Source organism: Pseudoliparis swirei, chromosome 19 (assembly GCF_029220125.1).
Source record: "Pseudoliparis swirei isolate HS2019 ecotype Mariana Trench chromosome 19, NWPU_hadal_v1, whole genome shotgun sequence".
In the NCBI taxonomy this organism is placed as follows: domain Eukaryota; kingdom Metazoa; phylum Chordata; class Actinopteri; order Perciformes; family Liparidae; genus Pseudoliparis; species Pseudoliparis swirei.
In genome coordinates this window covers 6,688,243-6,709,024 of record NC_079406.1, presented here as the reverse complement: position 1 = coordinate 6,709,024, position 20,782 = coordinate 6,688,243, and the positions used below count along the sequence as shown (strand labels likewise).

The 20,782-nt window shown below is 40.8% G+C and overlaps 1 protein-coding gene and 1 long non-coding RNA gene across 7 annotated transcripts in view; one reads left to right on the top strand and one right to left on the bottom strand.

Moving 5' to 3' along the window:
• Positions 1-259: 259 nt before the first annotated feature.
• On the top strand, positions 260-1,291 carry LOC130209908 (uncharacterized). Its single transcript, XR_008834739.1, has 2 exons — positions 260-674; positions 837-1,291. It is a non-coding gene; the product is annotated as an uncharacterized LOC130209908 (long non-coding RNA).
• A 2,195-nt stretch (positions 1,292-3,486) lies between these two features.
• Positions 3,487-20,782, bottom strand: part of LOC130209905 (centrosome and spindle pole-associated protein 1-like) — a 47,381-nt gene continuing 30,085 nt past the window's right edge. For 4 of the 6 annotated variants that reach the window (XM_056439813.1, XM_056439816.1, XM_056439817.1 and 1 more), the window contains 3 exons: positions 4,260-4,369; positions 4,030-4,180; positions 3,488-3,917 (listed from right to left, as the gene is read on the bottom strand). In XM_056439813.1, coding sequence (XP_056295788.1) covers positions 3,661-3,917; positions 4,030-4,180; positions 4,260-4,369 — 518 coding nt within the window. In that variant the 3' untranslated portion in view covers positions 3,488-3,660. Of the gene's footprint in view, positions 3,918-4,029; positions 4,181-4,259; positions 4,370-20,782 lie in introns of all 6 variants that reach the window. The other 2 variants (XM_056439815.1, XM_056439814.1) reach the window with 1 other exon arrangement.

Below are 20,782 nucleotides of genomic sequence, written 5' to 3'. Positions count from 1 at the left end.
TCTGAAACCAAAAACGACAGAACGGAAGTGCTTAAAATGAAGTCAAAATAAAAGCCAGTGATACATATTCGTATTAACCTTAGAAGAATATTAATTAATCAATATAAAGAATAAATAATTAAACGGGGGTATTTTAACGATGCAAACACATAGCAGGGTAACGTTAGAATAATATTAATTAGTCAATATAAAGAATAAAGAATTAAACCTGGATATGTTAGCGACAGTGGTGACGACGGGAAGTTTCATATTCATGTACACAGCAAGAATCACCTTCTCACTTAATCGTTGCATTGTTTGATGCAACACAGTTAATCAACATGTAATTAAATAACTATTTCACACTTTCATTAATTATTCAGAATGGTTAACTGAAGATATTGAAATGTGTGAAAGTAAGTTAGTCTGGGGGGGCGGGGAAATATTTGTTTATCAAGAATCTGAAAATGTCTCTATTTTGCAATGACAGAATCACAGAATCGAGAGAATCTGGCCAGAAATCAACAACCGGGTTAACTACCCGTTGAAAGCTGCATTGGTCCAACTGGTGGATCAGGAGGAGCTGGACATGGAGGACCAGATGACTCGGTTCTGTGTGTCATCTTTGACATGCCAGTTGGCCCAGATCGGTGTTAACCGAACTGTGCAAGCATGGAATGCACACAGGATTCCTGGTATGTCTTCGGGTTGGTCTTTCAAGCCTTTTTTAATGTGAATAATTATTTTCAAAATGTTTTACAATTGAATGTTTCTTAAACATGTTTAATCAAATACTAGAAGGAGCATGTTGCAATACATGGCATGGTTGTGACAGCCACATTGAATTATTATTACAGGGAGGGGGATACCAAATTACTTGGCCAGAGATGGATGCCCAAAGAAGCTGTCGACAGACCTTTTGCCAAATGCATCTGTGGCTGCAGACTGGTACGACCAGGAAGTGGGCTCACTGACACGAGTGTCAGACTTTGGCACCAACCCATTTCAAAGGTCACAGGACCAGGAAGCTGCAGTGAGGGAATTTTCTCTGCAGTGCCCTGATACAAGTGTACTGCTGGACAATGCAGTGAATAATCTGCCACAACCGTTCAAAGATGGACTCAAAGGCCTCATCGACATCTCAAGGAGAAATTGTCAACGCTGATGTTTTTTTGTGTGTCTAAGTTGTTATTGTCTGTGCTTTTTAATTAATTGGTTCAACTGACGGGATGTTTTTTTCTTTTCTTCAAATGTTGGGGGTTTAAAGGGAGAAATATGTTCTTTTTGAATAAACACTTATGTCTTTAAAGTCTGGCACGAATTTCATTTTTAATCTGTAATGGGAAAGGCTGGACCTGTAACACCAACTTTTGATAGTGACACGGTGTGTTGACCCCCTGCCAGTGTGAGTAAGGCACTGGAAGATGGCTTGTTCAGTGACCTCTGACCTAGGTAACAAACGTACACCCCAAAATATACACACACAAGATGGTTGCAGCCGGTTTAGGGCAGTGAAGCCATGATAACTTCATAGATTAGCCACCATTGTATCACTTGTTTCAGGCTCATAAGTCGGTCTCCCCGACAGCCGGGTATCACAGATTTGGACCCAGTGTGAAGATTTCCCACTGGAGGAGGACCCCTATGTGGTTGGGAACCTCGCTTGTTTATGAAGGGCAGCTTAAGGACCCTGACACCCTCAGTTTGGATGTCAATCTGACACCTATTGCTTCACTAAGAACACAGCTGATGTCTGAGCACTACAATCAAACAGCAGGAACAAACATCAATGATAAACAATCTGAGCCAACCTAGTAAATCACATAATACTAAACACCATTTTGACCTGAGCTTGTAGCAGGTATAAAGCTTCAGTGGAAGCTCAGTCAGGACGGTCAATACATCTGACATTCACTTTTCATTTGGAACAGCTCTTGGAAGGCAAAACTTTGATGATGTAAATCATGCGAGCAGATTAACTGCAGATGGAAGAATCAGAGGAATTGAGATCCAGCAATACAATTCAAATACAGGAATGTAATCCTAATGCAATGCTACCACTAATTCTGAAGGCTCCCTCTTTTAGGGGAGTAGTTAACTTGTGCTTGACATAAAGAATTAGAAAATACCAAAGATTGTCTTTCTTTACGAATCTAGAAGTGTGCAGATGTCATTGGATCAGATATAAGTACATGTGAGCTGCTGCTCTGAGCTAAACAAGGCCATGACCTGTTGCTCTGAGATAAACCTGTTGCTATTAGCTAAACAAGGTCATGACCTGCTGCTCTGAGCTAAAGAAGGTCATGACCTGTTGCTCTATAAGCTAAACAAGGCTCTGAGCTGAATATGGCTTATCTAAATGTACATGCAGAGATATAGCCATACGGCTAAACACAGGCAACAATGCCTAACAATCACTACTATAAACTATGTGAGACATGTTAGAGATGTGAGAGGAGCTTTACTCTCCATGTTTCACTCTGATACAATAACTCATGGAGTCAGCTCCTCAAAACATGTTCACACACAACACAGAGCTCCATCCTTCTGGAGACCAAAGTACTACATGATGATGATGTGATGTAGTCAGAGGAGTAAAGACACTGACAGCAGAGTCACAACAGAACAGGTTACATGTTTATGATGATTTAGTTTATTTCGATCAGCAAAATATACAACAATCATAATTCAACAAAAGAAGAAAGTGGCTGACCGAAGGGTCGAGGCTGAAGCTAACGAGCTTATAAGTGCCCTAACCTATGATTTCTCGAAAAAACTTATTTCAAAGAATCATATATATATATACACACATACATACGTATACATATACATACATATACACACATATATACATATAAACACACACACTATACATACACACAAATGCATATAAACATAAAACGAAAAACAAAACAAAAAACGTGTCCCCATTAACCGTTGATGTAATGATGATGTAGTAATGAAGGTTACAGGTGAAGCACAGGTGGTGCTGTGACTGGGTGCTAACAGAACGCTGCTTAATAAGAAAAACTCAACTGTCTCTTTATTTTTCAATTGTCAATATGTATTGCCTCGTGGTCATCATATCCTCACTCTTCCATGTAGGAATGTTTAGTTCCAAAATGACCCAAATAAAACAAGGAAATACATGATGTATACAACTATGCTGGAAATTAACCATGAACATAAATATCAGAGGAAATAAACGGCATTAAATACATATGTATCAATAACAGGTATACTGCCATCTAGCGGTATAAAGGTGAACCGTTTACTCTGCGGTGGAAATATAGTCTGCACAGAAACATTACTTTGATTAATCTATATTAGGAACTGTGTTGCATCAAACAATGCAACGATTAAGTGAGAAGGTGATTCTTGCTGTGTAGGCTACATGAATATTAAACTTCCCGTCGTCACCACTGTCGCTAACATACCCAGGTTTAATTCTTTATTCTTTATATTGACTAATTAATAGTCTTCTAACATTACCCTGCTATGTGTTTGCATCGTTAAAATATCCCCGTTTAATTATTTATTCTTTATATTGATTCATAATACGAATATGTATCACTGGCTTTTATTTTGACTTCATTTTAAGCACTTCCGTTCTGTCGTTTTTGGTTTCAGACAGCAGAAACGAAATACGGAGGTGGTATTCCGTTTTTCCGTTTTTGGTTTTCAAACGGAAAACGAAAAAACCACGTGATTTCCGTATTCCGTATTTGGAATGAAACGAAAAAACGAAATAACATTACGTACACGGACCGTTAGCCGCTCCCTCCTCGACGGCCGGCGGTCCGAACACGTCGGCGTGTCCGTCGTTCCCGGCCGCATCCAGGGATCCGTGGCGAGCGTTTCCACGGAGCCTCGCTGGCTGAGACCGTGCAGAGAGAAGCGGGGAGGGGAGGAGCCTACGGAGGACAGAGCCACTGATCCTGGGGGAGGGAGATGGACGGTAAGTACCATTAGTCCCATTACAGCCCTAATGACAAATACCAAACCGGAATAATTACATAACACACAAGAATCAGCAGAACTCAATCTTACCGGCTGCGTTGCTATGGCGACTGAGGGACATCGGATGCCCCGACCTGTCCCGGCTCGCCCTCTCGCCGCCGTGCCCCGCCTCCTGCCCGTCCCCTGCGAGGTAGGCATAGTCGTCCTGTTGGCCGAAGGGCCGACTGGAAGCGTCTCGACCCTGAGAGCGAGCGCGGGGGAGAAGGGAAACGGTTCCAGTCGCGGCTTCGTTCGCTCGTCGTCGTTTGAAGCTACGCCACCTGAGGGTGCTGCGGCCGTTTGGACAGCCTCCTCCTCTCCCTGGCCGACAGCACGGGGGCGTCTTCCGGCTCTGGGGTGCGCCGCACCGGAAAGGCCTCGCCTAGAGGGTCTGAACACACACAATGAGCCCTCGGAATGTCAAGCACACAAAGAGTTGAGACCGGATTTAAGTGAGAGTCCAAATCAGCGTCGATAAATGGAGCCGAATGAAGAGAAACCTGACGCGACCAAAACACCTGGAACATGTCCATAGAGTCCTCTGCACTCGTTTTGGGACGGCATTGTTTATATTTTAAAGGCGGAGACTACAAAACCGAGCTGAAGCGGCCTGTAGAGATCTTTTTTGCCTCCTGTCTTAACCCTCCTGTTACCTTCACATTTACTAACATATTTTACCCTCGGGGTCAATTTGATCCCAGCAATTAAAACCTCGAGAAAATTATTAGAATTAAAATTGTTTCCCAAGTTTAAGTGTGAGGTACTTTATGTTTGTTTGTTGACTACCTAAATAGCCCTTTAAATATATACAAAAGTTGATATTTCTTATATGTTTGACAGTGAAAAACAGCCTGGGGTCAAATTGACCCCAAAGAACACCGACGTTAAACATTGAATGGTGTCAAATTGAATGTCACCCCGCTACATCTGCTGCTTAATTTTAATAACTTAGCTCACTCATACAAATTATCATTTTACATTAAAGTAAAAAAGACAAACAAAGAAGTGGAGGTAAGAGGAATGTCGCAGAGACACATTATGAAACAGTGTTATAACAATGTAGAAGATGGTAAAAGAATAAAAAGATAATAAAGTCTTGCCTGACGACGAAGAAGTTTGTCCATCCTCATCTCCTCTCCTCTCTCGTCTCCTCTCTGGTTCTCTGTGTCAGTCTGTGACATTATATCATCCTATTTTGAGGATGGAGGATGTCAGACATGCAAAGTTCTGCAAACAATAATTTTCTTAATGGACAAATAGAATTTAACTAACAAAGACGACACTAGTAGTAATACGGGATTCAAATGATATCTGGAGCGATGGAACTAAGGTCATCGTCAGATGACTCGTCAGGTGTGTCTCTCTCTGTGTCACATTCTTTTTCTGACACACACAAACACCACTTCTATTATACATTTGTGTGAAATTGTCAAAACATTTGTGCCAGATGTAATGATATTTCCTTCTAAAATAAATGTTTAGAATAAGTATGACATCTCATCAGCAACAGCAAAATTGAGGAAATCAAATGGCTTTAAATGAAAATACATTTATTTTATTTGAATTACTCTCAACATACATTTTGACAAAACAATTAACGCCACTTCAAACAGTTGCTGTAAAATGTACTGCAACAGGTACCAGGCTCAGTAAATGGTACTGCTACAGGTAACAGGCTCAGTAAATGGTACTGCAACATGTAACAGGCTCAGTAAATGGTACTGCAACATGTAACAGGCTCAGTAAATGGTACTGCAACATGTAACAGGCTCAGTAAATGGTACTGCAACATGTAACAGGCTCAGTAAATGGTACTGCAACATGTAACAGGCTCAGTAAATGGTACTGCTACAGGTAACAGGCTCAGTAAATGGTCCTGCAACATGTAACACGCTCAGTAAATGGTACTGCAACATGTAACAGGCTCAGTAAATGGTACTGCAACATGTAACAAGCTCAGTAAATGGTACTGCAACATGTAACAGGCTCAGTAAATGGTACTGCAACAGGTAACAGTTTCTTGGATTCTGTGTGCAAAGGTATGTCCACCCGGCTACCTACCTCTGGAGAGAAAACAAGATGGCTTCCCATGGTCCTCTAACAATGCTTTACCAAAACACATATTGAGTGTTAGGGCTGAAGTCGTTCCAAGACTTCTCTCAACGTCGTCATGTGACCGACCCGGTCCTCAGAATAGACAACAGTGACATATAGAAACGCTCTACAGTTCTGAACATCTCCCTGTACTGCATGTCCTAGCCTTTGAAAAGTAGCATGAGCGTGACACACACCAAATGGCATCTCAGTGTATTGGAGGAAACCGTCAGGAGGCACAAACGTTGACATTTCTGGAGCTCGTGTTGTTGAAAGCACTTGCCAATATCCTTTCAGTATGTCATGTTTGATCACATATGTAGCAGAACTAACCTCATCAATGCAGTCCTCATGTAGGGGTAATGAATGTGCATCTAGGACAGTTACAGCGTTTACTTTGCAGGGTCAGTACACAACCTGAGACGTGGGAACTCCATGGGCTGGAACTTGGTACTGCAAAGTCGTTCTGCACAAGATAGTTAAGCTCCTTTTTCATGACCGGAATTCCCTAATATGCATGCTGATTGATCGGTGTAGTGTTAGACAATCCAATGTCATGAGTTATGGCATAGGTTAGGGAGGGTATGTCATTGAACAGACAATGAAAATGCACACTCACCAGGACAACAGGAAGATGAGACACGCAGTGGGGTAAGTGGGACTAAGGGCTCGATCACACCAGACACGCCTCTCAAAAACGTGTCGCCCGCAAAACCATTGATTCCCTATGGTACGGCGCGACTTTCAGACGCGCCTTTTAAACGCCACGTTTTCTTGCGTTTTTCAGGCCGTATACTGCCGTATATTTGCCTAGGCGTTTTTGGTGCGGCTGCATTATTTAGAGGCGCGTCTGGTGTGATCGTGCCCTTTCTCAGTATTTCTTGGCCTGGCCCCCTGTGGTGTAGAAATACGCATCACCAACCCATCTTCATCAGCATCATCAGGAGAGATCACCGTTATAATGGGTGCCACAGGTGAAACTAGAATGGGCACTCGGTAGAGCGCATACCTTCGCATATCACAAGATTGGGCATTGAATTATGAATATTTTGGCATTAGTTGCATGCCAATTGGACAAAAATGTATCGTGCTATGGTAAAAAAAGAGTTTGACCTTTCCATAACCTTGACCTTGACCTTTGACCCGATTGATCCCAAAATCTAATCAAATGGTCCCCGGATAATAACCAATCATCCCACCAAATTTCATGCGATTCAAGAAGATTTTGACCTGTTCATGACCTTTGACCTTGACCTTTGACCCGATCGATCCCAAAATCTAGACAACTGGTCCCCGGATAATAAACAATCATCCCACCAAATTTCATGCGATTCGGTTCAATACTTTTTGAGTTTTGCGAATAAAACTCATACAAATAAATAAATAAATACACGGCGATCAAAACATACAGGACTGTCTCAGAAAATTAGAATATTGTGATGAAGTTCTTTATTTTCTGTAATGCAATTCAAAAAACAAAAATGTCATGCATTCTGGATTCATTACAAATCAACTGAAATATTGCAAGCCTTTATTCTTTTAATATTGCTGATTATGGCTTACAGCTTAAGAAAACTCAAATATCCTATCTCTAAATATTAGAATATCATGAAAAAGTATACTAGTAGGGTATTAAACAAATCACTTGAATTGTCTAATGAACTCGAAACACCTGCAAGGGTTTCCTGAGCCTTGACAAACACTCAGCTGTTATAAATCTTTTTTTTTACTTGGTCTGAGGAAATATTAAAATTTTATGATATAGGATTTTAGAGTTTTCTTAAGCTGTAAAAAATAATCAGCAATATTAAAAGAATAAAAGGCTTGCAATATTTCAGTTGATTTGTAATGAATCCAGAATGCATGACATTTTTGTTTTTTGAATTGCATTACAGAAAATAAAGAACTTTATCACAATATTCTAATTTTCTGAGACAGTCCTGTAACCTTCCGGCATTTTCAATGCGAAGGTAACTATCGTTATCTCATGGGCTTTGGATGACCCTTGGAGACCTTGTCTTCATGATGTTTACATGGAACACTCGTTTCCTTCTCCTGCAGTCCGGAGTTTGAAAAACGTCTTTTGTTTCCCTGCTCTTCTTCTTATCCATGAGGACAGTTCGTAGATAGTGCAGAACCAGAACCAGGTCAAAGAATCAAAACTATATCACCTGGCTGAAACCAATGTGTGACTGCTCATTGGTCATCTCTTCTTCATCCTCACCTGGGAAGAGGGCCTCCCTAGTCTATTATTATGAGATAGTAAGTCATAATTATGACTTACAGGATCCTACTTCTCTTCTCACAGTGGTGGAAACGGGCTTCTATTGTGAATACATGACAACCAAAAACTATGCACAAGGTCAATGGAAATCATGGTTTCATGTAAATCATGTCCGAGGAATTTACATCAAAGGATGCAGAAAGAAAAATATTTAAATCCACTCACTGATGTGCATGCATGTGTGAGTGTGTGTCTGTGTGTTCGTGTGCATGTGTGAGTGTGTGTGTCTTTGTAGCATTAGTATCATTCAGGTGGATTGTGGGGACTAGTTCAAAGTTCACTTGGCGTCTTTGTTGTTCAACTAAAACATGTTTATAGTCTATTGTTCTGTCTGTGTGTGTGTGTGTGTGTGTGTGTGTGTGTGTGTATGCCTGATGCTGCACACACTAACTTCTGCGAGGCCCATTTATCTCGTCCTGAAAATCTGTGGCTCTCTCTTTGCTTTTCCTTCTCCATGCGGCTTCTCTCTCTCTCTCTTCTCTCCGTTTCCACAAACATGTCGGCAGAGCTTAGGGCCACTCCTCCGGGCCATTCCAGGCCAACGCTCGAGATCGGATGCATGTGTGTGTGAATATATAAAGTGTACGTGTATCCGCTTTGCATCTCCGTGTGTGAAAGTTACGACACGGCTCTCAAATGTCACGCATTGAGAGTGACAGTCACTCATGGTCTGTGGGCATACGGTAGGGGCGGGGCGGGCGGAATGGGGGCGTGGCCGGGGGGATATGTCACTCTTGCCTGTCTTCAAAACTTGAGAGCCCTGGTTACTATGTCACGGTAGCGAAGGATGCATCCATCTAACCTGGCGGGAACGGGGGTTTATCGAGCCTCAGCTGCATTTTTTTATGAAAGCTCGCTCACACTGCAGCCCGTGACGGCACAACGACGGATCTCGGTCCCACATCGCTCGCTAATAAGAATTAGAATTATTTTTACCAAACTGGAAAGTGAATCTTTTAACAATGTGTGGCTTTGTGGAACAAACTGTGCCGCGTTCAGCTCGGTTGCTGTGCCCTACCTGAGCCACACCTCCTGCACACATTTAACCGCACATGAGCTGATTCACAGCGGGCACAGAGAGAGTCACACAGAGGCAGAGATCTGAATGTAGAGTGGGCATATTTTCACATTTCATGTGATCTCATATTCATGTGATATGATATTCATGCAGTCTGGTATTCATGTGATCTCACTCATGTGATCTCATAGTCACAGAATCTCATAATCATGAGATCTCAGTCATTTGATCAGTCATGTGATCTCATAATCACGTGATCTCATAGTCATGTAATCTCAGTTAATCTGATCTCATATACATGTGATCTCATAATCACGTGATCTCATAGTCATGTAATCTCAGTTAATCTGATCTCATAATCACGTGATCTCATAGTCATGTAATCTCAGTCAATCTGATCTCATATACATGTGATCTCATAAAAAGAAGAATAACTGCTGACAGAACGCTGAGTGGAATATTTTTTTAAGCAAAAGAAGCATCATCACCATGAATAAACACACCTTTACCCATAAAAGATGTTATGGTGCGGTGTGGAGGACCCAAACGCAGCAGGAGTCTTTTGAAAAATCAGCTTTATTTCCCGGACAGGAACATGGACGAACACCACACAGGAACAAAAAGGACGATCCGACACCAGACAAACAGAAGGACACAGATTAAATACATAGGGGAATGAGACACAGGTGGAAACACTCAGGGCGTGGCTGGAAACAATCAGGAAAGAAACAGACAAGCACAGGGAGGGAAGAGCAGAAAAACAGGAAACGAGACAGGGACTTCAACATAAAACAGGAAACACTCAAATCCTAACAAAAGAGGTACAATCAGAGATATGGATGTACAAACTACAGAAGAAAGTTCTTCATCATCAAAAGTAAAAGTACTCTTTAAGCAAAGTAAATATTTTAGCGAACTATAATATATTAAACAGTATATTATTGGATCATTATTACTCATTAACATGTAAGTAGCATTTTAATGCTGCAGCAGGTTGAGATGCTACAAAACAAAGCTTCATATTCTATAAGCTCATCACACATTTTATATTTAACATCTTACTGTGCAAAGGAACTACACTCTGACAAAATAATGTGCTAACTAGAACTCTGATAGAAACCAAGCGTTCTATGGGGAACTTTGAGGTATTTCTACATCTGTGCTTTAAGAAATCCTTAAAGCAAGAAAGGGTTCTTCAGAAGCAAATGGTTCTGGGTAGAACCTCAGCCCTTCAGGAAGAACCTGCTTTTAAAGAATGTAGACACTGAAGCTGACGGATCGATGGAGTGCAGTAAAACTCTAAAGGACTATGAGATGGAAACAGGGTACTTTACAGAAAATGGTCTGTACTTTGGTACTTTTTGTTCTTTCTACCATTGATTGAGAGGAAGAAGAAAAGGAGGAAGAGGAGGAGAAAGGAATCCTCGGACCAGAGTGGATTGAAACAACATTACAGCTCATCTCTTCTCTTCTTCATGGTCTTCTTCTCTTCCTTGTGAAAGACTTTTCCATCCGACTGCTTCTTCCAGCTCAGTTTGATGTCGTCGTTCAGCCCTTGGTCCTTCAGCTTCTGTTTGAACTGAAACATGGAGAGAAGAATTCTTCACTAGACTGTTGTTCCCTTACATTCTGCATCCTTTCTCTCTCTCTGTCCTCATGTGGAAGCTCTTTTCTAGAATAACTCTTCAATTGCCTGTTGTTTCCTTACTTCCTGCATCCTTTCTCTCTCTGTCCTCATGTGGAAGCTCTGCTCTAGAAGAACTCTGGTTCTACATTGTTCTGAGTAGTCCACTACATCTCATGTATCACCTGTTGTCATGTTGTTAATTTGAGGAAGTGCAATTCTTTCCTCTCGTTTTTCAATACTAAAATTGATATAATCTACAGCAATTTGAACACCGCCCCCGCTATTTCCATCTCTCCACCTGCTCTCCCCATACTCACCACACCGCCCCTTTCTAAATTCTCCCCTGTGACCCCGTTGGAGCTCTCTTCACTCATAAAAGGAATGAGAAGCACCACCTGTAGCCTGGACCCCATCCCATCTATTCTCGCCAAGGAATGTCTCCCAGCCATCGCACCACTCATCATTACAATAATTAACTCGTCCCTCAACTCTGGCTCAGTCCCCGACACACTTAAACTGGCTGCTGTCACCCCCATCCTCAAAAAACCTGGACTCGACCCTGAGACCATGAGCAATTTCCGGCCCATATCAAATCTTCCCTTCCTAGCAAAAATACTGGAACGCGTCGTCGCTGCACAACTAAAAACTCACCTCACCTCCAATGATCTGTTCGAGCCATTTCAATCTGGTTTCCGCTCACAGCACAGCACTGAAACAGCACTTCTGAAAGTCACCAATGACCTCTTCATCTCCTCAGACTCCGGTCACCTCAACATCCTCATTCTCCTGGATCTCACTGCAGCCTTCGACACCATCAACCACAACATCCTTCTCTCCCGCCTCAAAACGTCCCTCAATATCACCGAATCTGCTCTATCCTGGCTCAAATCATATCTGACAAACAGACAACAATTCATCAGCATCAACAACTGCACCTCCTCCACTGCTCCTCTGTCTCAGGGCGTCCCTCAAGGTTCAGTGCTTGGTCCACTTCTATTTATTCTGTACCTACTCCCCCTTGGAAATATCATACGCCAACACGGTCTCATGTTCCACTGTTATGCCGATGATGTCCAGCTCTACATCTCCACAAAGGCCATCACCACTGCCACTCACTCTCCTCTAACCAACTGCCTCACTGACATCAAATCCTGGACGAACACCAACTTTCTCAAACTTAACTGTGATAAATCTGACATGCTCATCATCGGTCCCAAATCTCTCACCAAAACCTGTCATACCTTCTGCCTCGCCATGGATAACTACACTCTGTCCCCATCCCTACACATCCGCAACCTCGGAGTGGTGTTTGACAGCAACCTGTCCTTTGAATACCACGTCAAACAAATCACCCGAACTGCCTTCTTTCACCTGAAAAACAAAGCCCGTCTCCGCCCATCACTCTCCACATCTGCTGCTGAAACACTGATCCACGCCTTCATCACCTCCAGAATAGACTATTGTAACAGCATTCTATATGGCACAACATCCAAAATTATAAATAAACTCCAGTATATTCAGAACTCTGCTGCTCGCCTGCTCACCCACTCCCGCTCCCGTGATCACATCACCCCTGTTCTCCAGACCCTCCACTGGCTCCCCGTCCCAGAGCGTATCCAGTACAAAATCCTTCTCCTCACATACAAAGCCCTCCATAACCAGGCCCCCTGCTACCTGACCGATCTGCTTCACCATCACACCCCATCCCGTCGGCTCCGCTCCTCTGATGCCAACCTCCTCTCCATTCCTCACAGGACCAAGCACCGGACATGGGGTGACAGAGCCTTCTCCATCTCTGCCCCCTCCCTCTGGAACTGTCTCCCCAAAATCATCCGTGACTGCACCGAACTCTCATCGTTTAAATCACTAATCAAAACCCACCTGTTCAAAACTGCTTTTAATGTGTGAATGTGTGCTCTGAACGTTCTGTTATTATTTTATCGTTTGTTTTTATTGTAATTTTTAATGCATAGCTTTTAGGATTTTTTAATTATGTGTTGTAAAGCGTCTTTGCGAATTTTGAAAAGCGCTATAGAAATGTTATGTATTATTATTATTATTAAGATGTACCTGCTTCAAGAGGTCCTCCATCACCACAGGGTCATTCAGATCCAGAGAGGAGCTGCTCCTCTCCAGCCTCACTTTCACCACTCGCTTTGAAACAGGAACAAAGTCTAAAAAACAAAAAACATCATCAGTCAAAACATTTCTGGCTCATAATAAACAACATTCTTGAATGTTTAACACTTTAAATGGTAATTTTCCATCAGCTCAATGTTTTTATATGGTTGGTGCAAGAACATCTTAACTTAGCATAGACTTATTATTAGTGTTGTTGCGTCACCCAAGCCATCACTCTCTAAACCTAAGTCCAACGTTAGAGACACTTTGATTGATAGCTCACCATCATAGCAGATGAACGCTGACTTGACGTTACAGTCCAGGATCTCCCATTGTCCATCGGCACTGAAGTCTGCTGCCACACATTTCTGAGAGGAGCCATCAGGTATACGAGGCTCCAGATGATTCCAGTTCCTAAATAAGGACTCACTTCCATCAGACCAATTCCATGGATCTCTGAAAAGGCCGATCCAGATGTACTTAGAGGGATTCAGATTGTGAACCACCTGGTTCTCCTCCATGTTCCTCACACTGGCCAGGTCTGTGTGGTGTTTTCTGCAGTAGCTCTGGGCTTCAGTCCAATTCATCGAGGTGGTAGTGAGGACATATGTGTTTGGCCCTGAAAGTTGACCAGAGGGAAGTGCTGAGTAGAGGAACCATAACAGACCAAATGATGCAAACCAGTTTATTTTTACTTCATGAATCTAAGCATGAAGGAATGTAATCAACACGGAGCTGTGTGAATATGAAGATGCTCATTCATAAAGGTAAAAGCCATTAATCTCCTTTAAATTACTTTCATGTAGCTGAAGACTAGATCAAGTAACCGTGAGGAACTTTTAACGGTTGCTGAACCAGTCTCAGTCTAGTCCTGATCCTCTACGTGACCCCAGTTTAGTCCTAGTCCTCTGTGACATCAGTTTAGTCCTGGTCCACTACAGACCTCCTCTAGTACTGACACCACACAGCTGGAGTCCTAAGACTTATCGCTGGACCTGCTGGAACCAGAACTGAGATGGTCAGACTGTCAGACCGTGCTGCAGTACAATGAGAGGTTTTCTAAAGGGACCCAGGTGCTCAGAGACACTGCCACTTTAATCCACAGGGAGCACCAGAATCAACACAGAAGGAAAGTTTCTTTTAGTAACTTCTATAATATTCTCACCTCTGACATCGAAGCAGGCTGACCTCAGGGCCTTCTCACAATTGTTGTCATGCCAAAGACTATTGGCATTAATCTGTACGCAGTGTTGTCCATAGTTGTAGCTGTTCGGTTGTCCAGACCTCCATTGCCTGAACTCCGTCTCCCCGGTTTTGTAGAGACTTGTGTTTGACAGTGACCACTTCCAGTTGTCAGAGTAAAAGTACAGTCCGATCCAGGCTCGCTGAAAGAAATATTTAATTGTGATATAAAGAAAGAGACTTTCTGACAATGCTAACAAAGGCAACATGATTCGACTATATATTTACATTTATGATGTTTGATTGAAACGATATTAATGCTGTAAATATCCAGTACATATTAGCAGTATGTTGGGAAACACTTTATAATAACTACATGCTAATTAGGAGGATCAATATATGACAAACCCAAACTTAAAAGGGTGGTTCTAAGTAATCACAAGGGCTATTTTAATAAAGTCGATGTTATAATAACAATAATAATTGTGAGCTTTTGTTCTGATTTGTAAATATCAGTCTATATGCTACTGGTGAGTGATACAGCTGCCTGTTGAAACGTCTCCTAAATAATAAGGCAACATGTGATGAGTCTCTCTGCAAAGGTTGACCAATAAAATGAAGCAGAAAATAAACTAGAGAGGACAGAGAATTCAGGCAAGATCTGGAATTTCTCTCCCTTCCCCCCTGGTCCGAACCCTGTCAGTCCCTTGTAGCGCCATGAATTATTTTAGTGTGGCTAGATAGCTTAAGATACTTGTAGAGCCATGTTAATCAGGTTTTGTTACTTTGGACCTCCCACCACTAGATGGTGCAAGACGCGTTAATTTGATTTTAAGGCCTACCTAATGAGGAGAGGCATTGTAGTGCTCATTTGTCAGAAGCAAACATGTAACAGTGCGGCAAAGCAGAAAGAGAAATGGTTAAGTGTTATATTTTGACTTATGTATGTGGCAACTGAGTGGTGGCAACATTGTTTAATGATTACCGTCGCATTGAAAATGCGGAAGGTTATGTTTTGATCGCCGTGTATTTATGTATTTATTTGTATGCGTGTTATTCGCATAACAAAAAAAGTTTGGTGGGATGATTGGTTATTATCCGTGGACCATTTGATTAGATTTTGGGATCGATCGGGTCAAAGGTCAAGGTCATGAAAACGTAAAAATCTTATTTTTACTATAGCGCGGTCAATTTATATCCAATTGGCATGCAACTAATGCCAAAATGTTCATAATTTAATGCCCAATCTTGTGATATGCGAAGGTATGCGCTCGACCGAGTGCCCATTCTAGTTTAGTTTGGGATAAATACATGCAAATGAAACAATAAACTAACTGGGCCCTGACATTTAATGAAACGCCTCGGAACTCCAGCAGATGAGCAGCCAAGGAGTGCCTCTGTGTTGGACAGGCAACAGGGGCGCTACAATACTCTCAGTCAATAATGTGTAAGTGCCAGCAAACTAAGAAACTAACTCACCAGTCGTGCCACTGTCGGGCATCGCCCTGCCAGCCTTTCAATATCAATAGTACATGTGTTGTAAGGCATATATCGTCCTCACTTTAGATGAGGTCACTCTCAATTCTTAACTAACTACTAGTAGCTACCTAAATTAATCCTGAATTGCAGTATTAAAATACATTAAAAAATGTCTCATATCTTTAAATCCTAAATTGGTTTGTAATATATATTACTTAATTAAATACAAAATACATCATTTATAAAGTACGAAAACACAATTATGAAACACATAATAGTCAAGCTTATTAATCATGAATAAAAGATTTATAACTGTGTTTTTAAATTGCTGACTAATGAGTTGTATTGTTAGAAAATAAATGATGAATTAAGTGTTTGCTTAATTAATGCTAATTAGCATGTATTTATTCTAAAGGATTACCGTATGTTGCATTAACTCATGTGTTTCATATGAAAAATAATAATCTGTAAAGTAACTCTGTCAAATAAATGTCCCTCTGAACTGTAACATAAATAAGCATTGCAATAAAGTAGTCAAGAAAAGTACACACTGAGGTCCAGTTCATCTGCATACTTTCCACCACTGTGTAAATGTACAACATTCAGATCACTGACAGCATGAAACTCACTGAGTGGAACGTTGCCTTCAGGGTCTTCAGGGTCTCCAGGTCCTCCGGGTCTCGTATGGTGGCCAGGTCCATGTAGTTCTCTCTGCAGTGACGCTGTGCTTCGGTCCTGGTCTTCAGCTCATTAACAACAAAGTAGCGACGTACAGCAGCTGATGAGACGGCACACAGTCCTGGATGGACTAATGGCATAATGATCACATTTAATATTAATAACTTAGCTCACTCATTCAAATTATCATTTTAAATTGAAGTAAAAAAGACAAACAAAGAAATGGAGGTAAGAGGAATGTTCCAGGGACACATTATGAAACAGTGTTATAACAATAAAGAAGATGTTAATAGAATAAAAAGATATTAAAGTCTTGCCTGACACGACGACGACGATAACGACGGTCAGAAGAAGTTTGTCCATCCTCGTCTCCTCTCCTCTCTCGTCTCCTCTCTGGTACTCTGTGTCAGTCTGTCACACTACAACCTGCATCTTGTTGTGAGGCATGTGAGACATGCAAAATTCTGCCAGCAATCATTCTCCTAAAGGACTTCATATAATTTAACTAACAAAGACCACAATAATTAGAGCATGGTATTCAAATGGTCTCTGAAGCGATGGAACTAAGGTCATCGTCAGATGACTCATCAGGTGACAGACTTCTGTCTCTAAAGTTTATCTTTCTCTCTGTGTCACATTCTTTTTCTGATACACACACCACGCTGTTATACTAAGTTCATAAGAATGCGACAGTCAGCATTTAAATTGCATATATTCTGGACTTCTATTCTCAAAGGCTGCTTTTAAAATAAAAGGTTAGAATAAGTATGAAAAGCGAGATCCAAATGTCTTTAAATGAAAATAAATTTATTATGATTGAATTACTTAAACCTACATTTTGGCAGAACAAATAACGCAGCTTCAAACAGGTGCTGTAAATGGTAATGCAACAGGAAGCAGGTCTATTAAATGGTAATGCAACAGGTAACTGCTTCAGTACATGGTACAGCAACAGGTAGCAGGCTCAGTAAATGGTACAGCAACAGGAAACAGGCTCAGTAAATAGTACTGCAACAGGTAGCAGTTTCTTGGATTCTTTTTACTTAAATTTGTTTTATTCGTTTACTTTAGACATATTAAAATCGTTTAAGAGTATATCGCAAGAAGTTCCTCTCCAACTTATCAAATGCTCCTATCTCCTACATTTTGAATTTCAGAAACAAAGTCTGGCTCTCTTTCTTCTTGGCCTTTGTGATTTGGTTCAGATGTAGGGCAAACTTGTGTTGAGTGGAGTCGATACGACGGGCATTGCTTCATTTGTCAAGGAATTATTCAGACACTTTTCCTCACTTACCTTCATCTACTCTCCCATGGAGGACGATCATTTGGGAAACCACACTTTCACAGTGTTAGTGCTGTGTTTTGTTAAATACAATATATTTGTGATGCTTGTTCATATTAAGCATTGCTAACACAGCACAGCAACATGTAGAACATACAAACCAGAGGCCCTCCTCAAATTGGTCTGAAAGATCCGCATTCCCATAAACTCACCCAGAAGACTCCTATTCATTCCCTTATTTTACAACAATCTATAGGAATGTGTAAGTGTGTATGAACAAGTGTACCGTGTCAAATGTCTTGATAGAATAGTCAAGAGGGGAAATCATTCAAATCCTTTGAGCAATCCCAGTAATGTCAATGGCAATCGACAAATAAATCAACGCACAGGCAATTATCCCCACAGCTGTGGTCTCTACTGGTCTTGAAATAAAATCCTAAGTCTTCTTTGTCTGAGACAGAGACGAGACAAGGCCGAGTCCAAATGTTGCCAATTGTGAGAGAGAGATGTGAAAAGACCAATCACAAGTATGATAACACTGCACTACACACAGGTAAATACGATGTAAAGGAAAACTGGGCTTCTCCGAGAATCAAATTAAAGAATAAATAGCTAAATTAGTTACTGTACAACGTGTGCGTTGTGACACATATCAACAAACCTCCAGGTTGCAGAAGTCAGGATGTGAATTCTGAAGGATCAAAATAAATAAAGATAGACGAAAGAAACTGTAGTAAAACTTGTAAGTTGTATGTCTACCTCCCTTCGTATGTTGTGAAATAAAGAAACGATGTATTAAAACAAAATGAAAGCAGTGAAAGGTGGGTGTCTTATGGTGGCTTTGTGATACAAGGTGTGCCGTGTTCAGCTCGGTCGCTTTGCCCTCCCTGAGCCACACCTCCTGCACACCTTTACCCGCCCATGAGCTGCTTCACAGCGGGCACAAAGAGAGTCACACAGAGGCAGAGATCTGCATGTACAGGACTGTCTCAGAAAATTAGAATATTGTGATGAAGTTCTTTATTTTCTGTAATGCAATTAAAAAAACAAAAATGTCATGCATTCTGGATTCATTACAAATCAACTGAAATATTGCAAGCCTTTTATTCTTTTAATATTGCTGATTATGGCTTACAGCTTAAGAAAACTCAAATGTTTAGAAGAAGAAAAAAGTTAAAATCAGCCCAAGCTCACAACAGGGTCTCAGATTTGTTTAACCACACACCCTCTTCAAGTCCTGGATTTCAGACAGCCAATTAACTCTTGTGGGTGTTTCGGAGGAAATTTCACCCCATCACCTCATTGTAGGCCCTGTCCTGAGTGTCTGTGTTCAATTTGGGATTTCCAGGACGAATGTTTAGGAGATTATGGCCATTTTTGCACTTGTCAAAAAATATGCAAATTTAAGAGAATAAGGCCCAATTTGACCATTTGGACCTGTTTTTGGGGCCTTTAACTCAGAGCAATCGGTCCAAACCTGTAGGGTATTCGTATTCATATTCAGATGCCCTTCTTTGAATTTGAAAAGAATCCAGATCTTTAAGTTGATTGAATGTATGAAAAATTAACTAAAAGACTGGTTTTAAGGATCGTATAAGGGTTATTGGCACGGTGACAATTTTCTCTTGTGAAAGTTTTGGAGGGGATTCCCCCCACGACCTCAAAGTCTTATATTTAGGTAAATATAATATATTAAATATAAAGCAGTAGGGTTATATCTGAGAGACAATTGGGAGGTCAAGGGTTAGTCTGCTGAGTATGCGTGTGTGTGCATGTGTATTTGTGTGTGTGTGGGTGTGTGTGTGCGTGTGTGTGATTCTGCCTGTGTTTGTATGTATGTGAGTGTCTGTATGTGTGTGTCTGAGTGTGTGTGTGTGTGAGAGTGTGTGTCTGTGTGTGAGAGTGTGTGTCTGTGTGTGTCTGTCATTCTGTGTGTGTGTGTCTGAGTGTGTGTCTGTCTGTGTGTGTGTGCGTGTGTAAGAGTGTGTGCGTATGAGAGTGTGTGTCTGTGTGTGTGAGAATGTGTGTGTCTCTGCCTGTGTGTGTGTACGTATATGAGTGTCTGTGTTTCTGTCAGTGTGTGTGTGTGTGTGTGTGTTTAGTTTAGTTTAGTTTATTTCGATCAGCAATACTATACAAAAATCAAAATTTCAACAAAAGAAGAAAGTGGCCGACCAAAAGGGTCAAGGCTGAAGCTATCAAGCTTATAAGTGCCCTAACCTATGCTTTCATGAAAATACTTATTTTAGAGAACCATTACATATACCTTATATATATATATATATATAAACATAAACATATACACATGCATACAAATTCACACACCCATATAAACATACAGGACTGTCTCAGAAAATTAGAATATTGTGATGAAGTTCTTTATTTTCTGTAATGCAATTAAAAAAAACAAAAATGTCATGCATTCTGGATTCATTACAAATCAACTGAAATATTGCAAGCCTTTTATTCTGATTTATTGCTGATTATGGCTTACAGCTTAAGAAAACTCAAATATCCTATCTCTAAATATTAGAATATCATGAAAAAGTATACTAGTAGGGTATTAAACAAATCACTTGAATTGTCTAATTAACTCGAAACACCTGCAAGGGTTTCCTGAGCCTTGACAAACACTCAGCTGTTATAAATCTTTTTTTTTACTTGGTCTGAGGAAATATTAAAATTTTATGAGATAGGATTTTAGAGTTTTCTTAAGCTGTAAGCCATAATCAGCAATATTAAAAGAATAAAAGGCTTGCAATATTTCAGTTGATTTGTAATGAATCCAGAATGCATGACATTTTTGTTTTTTTAATTGCATTACAGAAAATAAAGAACTTTATCACAATATTCTAATTTTCTGAGACAGTCCTGTATATACACACACATACCTACATATACATAAAACAATCAACAAAACAAAAACAAAAAAGCTTGTCCCCATTATCCGTTACTTATGAAGCGTCATCAATGCTGATACGTCTGTACTTGTCCAGAGTCATGTCTTTAATTTTTTTTTTGAATATCACCAGATTCTTA